Source organism: Vespula vulgaris, chromosome 25, assembly GCF_905475345.1.
Source record: "Vespula vulgaris chromosome 25, iyVesVulg1.1, whole genome shotgun sequence".
Taxonomy (NCBI): domain Eukaryota; kingdom Metazoa; phylum Arthropoda; class Insecta; order Hymenoptera; family Vespidae; genus Vespula; species Vespula vulgaris.
In genome coordinates, this window is record NC_066610.1 from 1,298,002 (window position 1) to 1,309,505 (window position 11,504).

General features: G+C 27.1%; 3 protein-coding genes and 1 non-coding gene across 4 annotated transcripts; 1 reads left to right on the plus strand and 3 right to left on the minus strand.

The window, feature by feature from the left end:
• Window positions 1-699: 699 nt before the first annotated feature.
• LOC127072409 (uncharacterized) lies at window positions 700-3,710 on the minus strand. Its single transcript, XM_051012833.1, has 5 exons — window positions 3,594-3,710; window positions 2,711-3,519; window positions 2,336-2,643; window positions 1,686-2,000; window positions 700-1,576 (listed from the first exon to the last, which is right to left on the minus strand). Exons 1-3 carry the CDS (start codon window positions 3,708-3,710, stop codon window positions 2,355-2,357), a joined length of 1,215 nt encoding a protein of 404 aa, XP_050868790.1. The 3' UTR covers window positions 700-1,576; window positions 1,686-2,000; window positions 2,336-2,354.
• On the minus strand, window positions 1,188-1,259 carry Trnae-cuc (transfer RNA glutamic acid (anticodon CUC)). Its single transcript has one exon. It is a non-coding gene; the product is annotated as a tRNA-Glu (tRNA).
• Window positions 3,711-3,948: 238 nt separating the features above from the next.
• LOC127072398 (uncharacterized) lies at window positions 3,949-5,509 on the minus strand. Its single transcript, XM_051012820.1, has one exon. It carries the CDS (start codon window positions 5,297-5,299, stop codon window positions 3,962-3,964), a length of 1,338 nt encoding a protein of 445 aa, XP_050868777.1. The 5' UTR covers window positions 5,300-5,509; the 3' UTR covers window positions 3,949-3,961.
• A 14-nt stretch (window positions 5,510-5,523) lies between these two features.
• On the plus strand, window positions 5,524-10,050 carry LOC127072402 (uncharacterized). Its single transcript, XM_051012825.1, has 7 exons — window positions 5,524-5,702; window positions 6,043-6,184; window positions 6,484-6,642; window positions 8,213-8,354; window positions 8,531-8,690; window positions 9,319-9,412; window positions 9,523-10,050. Exons 1-7 carry the CDS (start codon window positions 5,694-5,696, stop codon window positions 9,756-9,758), a joined length of 942 nt encoding a protein of 313 aa, XP_050868782.1. The 5' UTR covers window positions 5,524-5,693; the 3' UTR covers window positions 9,759-10,050.
• Window positions 10,051-11,504: the final 1,454 nt, after the last annotated feature.

An 11,504-nucleotide genomic window follows, 5' to 3' on the forward strand; every position in this document is an offset into this window, starting at 1 on the left:
ATGTAACCTTGTTTAAAAATAATTATAAAAGATTATGATAATAATAATAATATTTTGTTGGGTTTCTAAAAATTAATTAACAAAACGAAAAGAATTATTTTATATTTCTCTGACTTTAATATTGTATGTAAATATTATTAAATTTTTAATTAAGTTAATTATTAAAATATATTATTTTATTTTTATTTATTTTATCTTGTGAAATTATTTATATATGTATATATAATGGAAGATAGATAATAGAAAAATTATTGCCAAATTTTCAATATATGTGATTATCTATATTATTATTATTATTATTATTATCTATTTATGACAAAATCGATTTAATCCTTCTAGAAATGATTTCTTAGAAAAAGAAATTAATTTCATGAAAATTCCTGAGTAATTATGAACTTTAATGGACGATTTTATAATTTCAAAGCCGACAATTTCAAATAATTAAGGTTAATACAGTGTAATCAACCAATATCTATTATTTTTGAAATATCAAGCAACTTGATTGGGTTAGAAATTATAAATAATATTATATATATATCTGAAAATATATATCCACAAATATTCGATTAATTTGATTATTAATATATTATCTTTCTTATAAAATTTTCTTATAAAATATTATACAATAACATATATATATATATATATATATATATATATATATATATTTATGTATATATATATTTTGACTTGCTTATATACTATTAAGCTACTTATTCTTCGGTGAATGCACTCGAGTCGACCCCGACGAAAATAACGTGCCACGACATTGCGGATGCACTTTCCACTTTCTTGATCTAGAGGTCTATTATAAATAAGACGACAGAGGAATAGAATTAGAGGGAACAATAATACTCTTATATATGCAGACACGTAAGAATAAATATAAAAATAAATAATGTAATATATTTGTTATAATTTTTTGTATATATTAATTTTATGAAATATTAATCATAATAATAAAAAATATATTTATGTTTAATATTGTTAATATATTTATTTTATTATTATATATATATATGTGTGTATGTGTGTATATATATATACACATATAATAAAATATATATAGAGAACAACGTTTCTATAATACAGTAGCGTGATTGATTGTAATCGTTTAAACTATAGGAGATTTATATTATATTATATTATATAAAAAAATTATCATATGTAAAATATAAATATGACTTTTCCGGTACCGGGAATCGAACCCGAGCCTCCTGGGTGAGAGCCAGGTATCCTAACCACTAGACTATACCGGATATGTTAACGCTATGTATTATTTTATTTATATATACGTAATATATTTTCATATATAATATAATGTATGTATTAATAATAATACTTAATATAATATCTTAATAAATTAGAAAAAATTAATTCTCATTTATTGAAATAAAAGATTATTATTATTTTTTCTTTTTATCCTTTTTTTTTTCCTTTTTTTTTCTTTTTTACAATATTTTTCTTTTTTTTCATCTCAGTAATTTTGCCAACTGTTCCTTCGCAGCTCGATAAAATTTCCATTCTTTTTAATCTTGGAATCGGAGGAGGTTTTGGTCTGGGAACAGGTACCTGTCTAAAAAAAAAAAAAAGAAAAAATTATTAAACGATTAATAAAAATAATAAAAAAAAAGGAAAAAACGATTTATTTATTAATAATTTTATTTATTTAAATTATAAATTACTTGATGGCCATGTGCAACTCTTGAGTCATTTTATCTTCTACTACATTTACCCAAATATTTGATTGCGTCTTTGGTTTCAAACATAATCCCTTGTGCAAGCAACATCTGTAATCGTCTAGTTCATCCTGTGCTTGGAATTTCTTTTCCCATGCTTTTTCCCATTTATGATATTTTTCCTTTACGCAAGCTGCCTTTTGATTATCGACTTTATGCTTTGATGCTTCCTTTGCCAAAACCTTTTTTGGTTTACCGCTCTTCTTCTGCTTTTTTTTCTTCTTATCTTGACGTTCAGCCATTATTTTGTATAACTATTATCTGAATAATTTTTATGTTATCATTTACATGATCTTTATCATCTATTTCATATACCTCCCCCTCTCCATCGTAATAAAAATATTTAATAATTTATGATATAATCAATTAGACTCATGATTGATCAAGTTTGATGTTTGATATGAAAATAAATAAAAAAAACAAAAAAGGAAAAGAAAAAAAGACTGAAATAATTCTCAACAATTTCATGTCGATTGATCAAATTTTAAAGTTGAATTCACACTGAGAAAAAAAAGTATATATATATATATATATCTACAATAAAAAAAAAAATATATAAATTTTAAAGAAGATTCAATAAACAGTTCTCCACTCGCCATTTTTTTTCCTGGGCATTCAACAAGTTCGTTTACAGCTACAAGTTGGTTCCTCTTTAATAACGCATCCACACTTTCTTACAGGTTTCTTTTTAAATAGGTCATCAAAAGTAGTTTTCTTTGTGTCGCAACAAGGAGCACAGCTCTTTTCTTTAACTGGTTGAGGTGAGCAACAGGATGAGCAAATATTTGTGGTGGCAGGTTGTGGATGACCACAAGGTGGAACAGATTTTACTGGTTGCATACAAAGAGGTATACATGATGGATAAATGGAACAACATTTCATACATTGTTGTTCTTGTTGTTGTCTGAAATAGGATAAGAATAATTTTATTTGTAAAATAAAACATATGAGATTCAAAAGTTTGAACTAACATTGACTTGCAAAGTGGTAGACAAGATGGATAACAAGGTGGAGGTTCAGTATGAGGTCCTTTACACTTATCAATTTCAGGTTTGACTGAAGAAGAACAAGGACTTGTTTTTGGACGACAACAAATCTTGACACAAGGTTCAGGACTTGTTTTTGGACGACAACAAGGCGTGAAACAAGTTTCAAGACTTGTTTTTGGACGACAACAAGGCATGAAACAAGTTTCAGGACATGTTTTTGGACGACAACAAGTCTTTCCTTCGCCGCTTCCATCTGTACTCTTTTTTATAGGGCAATTGCATGGTATAAATTTTGGCAGGCATTTTCTTGAAGGTATTTTTTTACATTGAAATACTGGACTATCATCGGTTCCTTTGAACAAATATGGTTTTTTATTATGAGGTATTTGAAATTGAGTGACTATTTTTTTCCCGAAACAGGAGGCACGTATGAAAAGAGTAACTTCGCCGACACACTGTCCAGTTGCTGTTGCTATCCTGAAAGTGCTTTTTAATGATTTACATGGATTGCCATTTTTGAATATACGTTGACTTAGTAAATCATTTATTAAATTTCTTAATTGTATTTGATAAGAGCCGATTAACATCACATCTGGTAATACTCCGGGTGGAAGTTTTTTATAAACAGTCATAGTTACAGGAAAACTATGAACTGGTTTTTGAAGAACATTACTGGGTAGGGCAAATAGACAAGATTTTCCTTTTTTAAATACTTGAGTGTCACCGCTGACACAAGCACATCCATCGCTAGATGCTTCCTCATGAATATTGATAGGTGGCAAACCAAGGATCTGTTATACAACATTTCTTTTACAAATGATTTTATATAATCATTTTATTTGTAACAATAATAAGCAAATATAACTTGAAAAGAAATGCAGGTCGTCACTGGTAACATTTCTTCATGTATAGCACGAACAGCTGGGATATTAACTTTATCGACCAAAAATTCAATGAGAAATAATTGTTGACTTTCATCCATGTTATCATATCAAAGGATCAAATTTAATTGATATGGAAACTATTTATTAATTTACTCACAAATTTTTTTTACAACATAATGATATATCTAACCATCACACTACAATTTAAAACTGTCATTAGAAAATAAAAGAAAAAACAGAGTTTATATATTATTTAAGATAGATGGCACTCTTTTAAATAAAATTTATAACTATATATTGCATACGATAACCATATACACAATAGAATTATTCAATTATAAGAATTTGCTTATTTTTTCTTTTTCTTTTTCTTTCTCTCTTTCTTTTTTTTCTCTTCGATATCAGCTTGTATTTGACGCGTTTCATGTCTGATCGGAGGTCTTCTTTCAGGGCCTTTAGGTGTTCTCATTTCCAATTGCAAATCTGATTTCTCACCAGCACCGACCAATCCTTTCTTACCAATTCTCAAAATAAAAACATCGTGCTCAGGATCAGGCGGACAATCTGGTCCTGTCGCATCGCTTTCTGGTGAGACTGTTACAGTTGGTTGTTTTTTAACTTCGCCATCCAGAAGACCAGAAACTTTGAGAACAACAGCTTTGCCACAAGCTTGAGCAGGACCGCGACTGGTTTGAATTGGGCCAGCCGTTTTACTTGTATCAGTACAAGGATCTTTTTTTGGTGTTTCTTCTAATATGCTAGGTGGATAACAAGTAGATTTGGAAGTTTCCGAGACACATGAACATTTACGATCATTTAATTTATCTTGTTCTCTGGCACCAGTTGGCCGACCACAAGGTAAACAAGCATGTTCTTCCATTACGCATACACGACAAGGAATATCAACAGTTGATTCCTTACAGACACTTTCAGAGTCAACTACTTTACATTTGTAAGCTAAAGATTTCTCATTCAATTCTTCACCTTTAAATATATAATCAGATTCTTTCTTTATAGACTCTGGTGCTTCAAATTCTGTAATAATTGTCTCGCCAAAGGCAGACATTCTTACATAGAGAAAAACTTTGCCGACTTGTTTCTCATTCATTATCAAAGGTACGGAACCTTCAAACGTCTTAGGCGGTGGTACTTTCCTATGCCAGCATTGCAACAATTCCTTCCTTAACGCAGCAAATTGTTTAGTCAGTTCAAATTCTCCAACGCCAACTAAAATATCTGGTTTAATACCCTCAGGCATTTTTTTTCTTGTCGTCATCTTCACTGTCAATTCCAACGACTTATCCCTCGTTGTCTCAAGATCCATCGCAAACATTATTGATTTACCAGAATAAAAATATTCAACATCATCTGCTATACCAGCTTGTGGGACGAATAATAAATCTACCGGTGTTATCTCAATTTTATCTTCTTCCGTAAAATGTAAAAATTCTAAACCAATGCTAGTCGGTACGAAAAACATTCGATTTAATTTTGCTAATCTCTCACCGGTTACTCTATGGATAAAAAATTCTAACAAAAAGAGATATTGCTCTTTGTAATCATCGACTATTTCTTCTCGTATACCAAAAATCGGTGGGGGTGATTTTTTTGGAGTCATCTCCACTTTTTTCATCTTATTACTCTTTCTACCCTTTTTTCTTTGTTTCTTCAAATTTTTCTCTCTCATGAGGAGATACTTTCTTGAATCTTTATTTTAATTTTATTATTAAGAATAGAAATATTTTACTCGGAATAAGATTTAGAATCGATCGTTTATACGTTCGAGATACATATCGTATCATTTATAAATACTTTTCTAATGTTTATTTTTATTAATTTTTAGGTTAGATCGATAGAATAAGCATGAAGTTGATGATTTCCAGGTATATACAAAAATTATGATCCATATAGTTATATATATATATATATATATATATATATATATATATATGTATGTATGTATATATATAGTTTATAATGTTTATTTGAAAGTGAATATAAGATAATGAGGTTATATTTTGGAATATTTTCGATAAATTATATTAAGTAACTTTGATCGAAAAAATTTCAAGTGTGCCGCCATGTTTATGGTATTCCAATATTTTATTTACTAATATTAAAACGTAATATTTTTATTTATTAATTAATACAAATATTTATCTAAAAGATATTATTTCTTTATTGAAATTTTACTTATTTGTCTCAACAAATTTTTTTTTCATCAAATAATTTCAATAAACATTTTTTAAATAAATATTTTCACATGTTCATTAATAAATAATTAAAATCGATTAACAGAGAAAAAACATATTAAAACATTCATTAAAATTAAATAAAATTGAAAATATTAATATACACACACACACATATATATATATAAATTAATATATATATTAAAAATGTTTAATTTTTAAAAATTTGTTTTTTAAGTATCCTGAACCTCCCCCAATCGATTATGTTCTCGAGGATGTCTCATTAACATTGTTATCCGATGGCATTTTTTTATACGGCAAACCAGGGCCGACGCATAAATATATAGGAAAACAACTTCGTCCCATAAAAAGAAAAATTAGTAAGTTATTTAGCGATTGAAAATAGAACGAGCCTATTAAATCAAAATAGAAACGATTGTCTCATATCGATGAGTGAGAGTGAGTGAGAGAGTGAGAGAGTGAGAGAGAGAGAGAGTGTGAGAGAGAGAGAGAGAGAGAGAGAGAGAGAGAGAGAGAGAGTGGGAGGTACGTGTACATGTGTGTAAGAGAAAGAGGTTCACTACGGTCGATCGCATTTAAACAGCCGTCGTCTATCTCTATATAGTGCAATTGAATTAAGCTGATTGGATTAATAAAGGTCCCACGTGATTGTTCACAGCCGACCCCGTGGCGCCACCTACTGAACTCGATCCTCGTACACTTAACGTGCTTGCAGAAAAGGAGGGATCTTGGTACGCCCAATCGAAAGATGCTTTCCTTATTTACGAAATTTCATCTTTTATTAAACAATTGAAATATTCCAATCGTGATGATATAAGTATGTAAAAGTATATATATATAATTTTTTTTTAATATAAAAATAAAATTGTTATTTATATCTGTTTTTGATAGAATGAGGTTGATTAATTTTCATGTATCAGCAATGGGATTTTCATTATTGAAATAATGGGATATCTAAAGTTCGATAATATTGACATGCAATCTGTAATAGATAAGTGGTTCTTAGAGATAATCTGACGTCATTGATAACATTAGTTCTTTCTGTCTTTTGTTCTTTTTCTTTTTTACTTTTCATTTTTTTTTTTTTCGTTTGATATTAAACTATTTTTCGATATAAATATTTCAACTATATTTATTGAATATATTTTTTGGATTTTTCGTTTAAATAAACAACGATGGTATATAACGTTGTTTATTAAATAATGTTATAGTATCGTATACATTTCTTTTTTATTAATATTATTATATTTAATAATATACCATAATATCAAATTTATTGCATATATATATTAGTATAATAATATTTATATAATACTATATATATATATAGGATGTTTCTTTACTAAAAAGTTTATACATTATATAAATTATACTTCAGGAGCGTATCAAGAGAATCTCATTTTTGGGACACCCTGTATAAAAATACTATATTATTTAGTATACTTTACTGATATATTATAGTATTATTTTTATAATAAATAATATTATACTTCATATAAAAATAATTATTATGTGTTATAATTTATACTAATATTTTTCATAAATACTAGTATACCGATTTTTATTTAATTTTATTGTAATGTATATACGAATAAAATTATTGCGTGTAATTTTTTAATATTTACCCGTCTTTTTTTTTTTCTTTAGTGTTTTTATAATAATACTATAATATATATACTTCAGAAATGTATCGAGTGGATCCTGTGGAATAATTTTTTAAAACACCCTATATATGATCCTGATTGTGCAATAATGATCATATAACGAATCTCTGGACTTAATAGTCCTCGTCGAATATTAATTGTTCTCGATTAAAAGTAATCGAAATATATATACATATATATATATAAATCTGTGTGTGTGTGTGTACATATGATATGAAATGCATAAGCAATTTCGAGCAATTCGAATATTAACCGTACAAACGATATAGACTGATTAGAATTCCAGAGAATTAATTCTTGAAATATTCTAGCGACACTAATTTTTTAATGACTCACCAATTCATAGTGTCTTATTCTACAGGGTGGGCCAAAAGTTTTTCGATTGGGACAAAAATCATTGGGCGCCAAAAATCGATGAAACTTCATTCTAAATCCCTTTTTCGAGGATTCGTTATTAAATTTGTGATCCTTTCTTTTGTTCCAACCTTTTTTGAACTTGCAGTTTTAATCTACAAAAAAAAAGAAAAAAAAAATTAACCTAAGGAGTTAATATAGAGTTAACCTTGTACTTTTTACATTCAAAAGCTTTGGTCACACTCTATATTAATGAAAATATCTCAACATTTTTATAAAACTTATCGAATTAACTTAGTCGCAAAGATCGTTTTTCTTTTGTTTATTTTATTTTATTTTATTTCACTTTATCTTATATTTTCTTTCAAGGTCCAGTATCCTTATTTCCAAGATCAAAGAAATACGAGTATCAGTATATTAAGGAGAAACGTTTGGAAGATGTACCAAAGGAAACATTTTTTGATAAATTTCAATGTGGCGTGAAAGATGAAAAAAAGGAAGATATATCGAAGTATCCATTTTAAATAATTTCTTTGTTTCTTTTTTTTATATTCATTATTTTATATATATATATATATATATATATATATATATATCTTTTGTAACTTATATGTTAAAAAAAAAAAAAGAGAAAATTTTTTTTTTCCCATACATACGAATAAATTAATGATAATAACTATTAATTAGACCTGACGAGGAGCCATGTTACATTTTGAAGCCGCCATTTTGGTGGAAAGATAAAAGCAGAAAACAATTGAAACTCCCTATAGGTTATATCAACGATTATGCATATGATCGATCGGAATACACCGAACAAGGATTTGATTATGCCAATCACGAGATTGAGGTTCGATTTTTATGATTCATTTTATTGACCTAATTTCTTCTTTTTTCTTTCTCTTTTTTTTTCTTTTTTTCTTTCTTCCTTAGATACCTTCACATTTTTTAACTAATCAATTTATGGGAAGAAACAATTTGAAGCGTTTTATGAGGATGATCGCGTGAGAATGATCGCGTTGGTGTATGTAATTAAATATCCGGTGTCGTGTTTTATTATGAACGTGTTTCTAAAAAGACTTTTTCAATTTTCGAAGATTAAAATATAACATTTTGTTTTTTTTATATATTTTTTTAATCAACAATTTTATATTTATTGTATTGCCATTTTTTTTAATTTTAATTTTTATTATTATTTATATTACATATTGCGTACGCATATTTTATAATTTTATATATACAGAGTGTCTCAAATGATTTGATTTATATTTTAGAAATTTATCGTAGAGATTTTAGAAAAAAAACTTGTTACGCTCCTGAAGTATCAGGTTGAACCTTTTGGGAGAAGCACCCTGTGTATATAATTTTGTTTCGCATTAAGATTTGTCCTATTATATATATATTTATATAATTAATATTTTATTTTTTATAAAAAATTCATGACATTATTCATTGATCAATTTCAAAATCTGATTTAGACTGTAAAAAAAGATGTCGAGGATATTGCCAACTGTCGAGAAAAGAAATTATTAAAAGTAGAAAGTCCAGTAAAATGTCCTATTGAAAAAGATGGTAATTGTGTTGAAAATATTATATATTAATTTATATATGATCATTGCATTTCGATTAAATTTCATAATATAAATATATATATATATATATACACACACGTTTTTTTGTAGGTTATACTCCCAAAAAATCGGACGTTAAAACAGAAATAAGATGGCAGCCCCTTTACAAATTAACTCAATTTCCAAAAACTACTAAGAAACGTAAGGAAGAGTTACAAATGCTTACGAAGCCTTATCTCCATGAGTTAAACACATGGTATGCTAAAAATTTACCAACGAAGCTTCATTTGCCAGTAAGATTGAAAGGAAAACGACCAATGCCGGAATGGCGATTTTCACACATGTAAATCGTATTGTTTTGAACGCAAACACAAAAGAAGAATTTACGATTTATTAACAAATAATTAGAAAATAAAAGAGAAAAGAAAAAAAAAACTTAGAAAAAAAGATTATTCCACAAAATTATTGTATCCAGAATAATTACTTTTACAGTTATTTATTTTAATAATTTATATAAAATATTTTTTGTATCATTAATAATTAAATCAAACGAAGATGTAAAGTATGTTAAAATTAATTCATATTTTTTCTTTTTTCCCAGTACAATTACATGTTCATCTCGAACGAGTTGTTCCAATATTTTTGACACACCCTATATATAATTAACGAATAATCGTATCTTCACATAAATCTATAAAGAATTTGGTCTACTCTTTTTTTCTTTGCATTAAATATTTTTTAGGAATAGTATATACATATTGTTCTTTTTTTTTGTAAGACACCCTATATAATTCTTCTTTTCAAAACATATTTTAACTTTACAAATTATAAACCTCTTTCGCTTATTTATTTACTTATTTATTTATTTATATTATTTGGAAATATTCAGATTAAATAATCCATTTTCTTATTTTTCTTGGGACATCGTATGTAGTTACAAAAAAAAAAAAGTAGAAAAAAAAAGAAAAGAGAGAAACGAAAGTAACAAGGAAAGAAAAAAAAATCGTATTTGCACTTCTTACATTCTCCTACTCAATTATTATTCGACTCGAGTCACGTCGAGTCACAAACCACGAGATCCGATTATATCGATAGTCTCGATATTCAACGACGAATGCGTAAAATCGATGCGCAAAACGATTCAATAGGAGGGCAAAAGAGACACGCTCTATCGGACACACATGGTACTATTTTACTACGTATTGCTACATATATTGCGTCATCTTTTTTAAAGGAACATCGTAAGCAATTAACAAGACCTGTTGGAATTCTCTCTTTTCATTATAAAAGAATTTTAATTCGTTGATAACTTCTTCAACTCGTTTGATAGAAAGAAAACAATTGCAATTTCTTTATTATTAAAGAAAAAAAAAAGAATCAGAAAAAAACAATCGGAAGAATATTTATTATTTCGTTAATTAATTCGCATTGATATAATCATTTAAACGTACGATTTATCGATGAATTAATCTGTTTATGAAATATTAAATATTCATTAATATATGTGAAACAGATATATATATATATATATATTTTTTTATATTTCTTTTTATTTTTCTTTTCCTTTCACCCTACATAACGTTAAGTTAGCTTTATGTACTAATATATCTTCGTCGAAGATCATATTACGAATGTTCGCTGATACTGTGGTGAATACATACGTGGAATTTGAAAACTGAACGTTGCAATGTAATCCGATGCATTTCAACAAATAAACATAACCTCTTTTATCCTACCTATATTATTTTCCTTTATGCGTATTTAAATATTCCCGATGTGATTATTATTTTTCTCGATGTCGAAATCCGTGTCAAAAGTATTTCTTTTATTCTACATCTTTTTTTATTCATTTGTTTATTTCTTTGTACGAAAAAATTAAAAAAAAAAAAAAAAAAAAAAGAATTAAATAAGCAAGATAGATGCAATTAAAAAGAAAGAAAAAAAGGAATATCAATTGTCATATTAATAATGCGAAAAAATATTGCAACAACAATGTGTATTAATAATGTAAAATAAATTATTATAATGATGTAAAGAAATTATTTTTACTTATGTGCTGAAATATGCGATTTTTTTTTCTTAATTCTACATGG

What these genes read in the sequence shown, in the direction of transcription:
- LOC127072402 (XM_051012825.1), top strand. An exon ending in TCCCATAAAAAGAAAAATTA is followed by an intron (nt 6,185 to 6,483) that starts GTAAGTTATTTA and finishes GATTGTTCACAG; the next exon opens with CCGACCCCGTGGCGCCACCT. An exon ending in AAAAAGGAAGATATATCGAA is followed by an intron (nt 8,355 to 8,530) that starts GTATCCATTTTA and finishes ACTATTAATTAG; the next exon opens with ACCTGACGAGGAGCCATGTT.
- LOC127072398 (XM_051012820.1), bottom strand. Translation starts at nt 5,299, where the DNA reads ATGAGAGAGAAAAATTTGAAGAAACAAAGAAAAAAGGGTAGAAAGAGT.
- LOC127072409 (XM_051012833.1), bottom strand. Translation starts at nt 3,710, where the DNA reads ATGGATGAAAGTCAACAATTATTTCTCATTGAATTTTTGGTCGATAAA. An exon ending in CGACCTGCATTTCTTTTCAA is followed by an intron (nt 3,520 to 3,593) that starts GTTATATTTGCT and finishes GTTGTATAACAG; the next exon opens with ATCCTTGGTTTGCCACCTAT. An exon ending in CTACCACTTTGCAAGTCAAT is followed by an intron (nt 2,644 to 2,710) that starts GTTAGTTCAAAC and finishes ATCCTATTTCAG; the next exon opens with ACAACAACAAGAACAACAAT.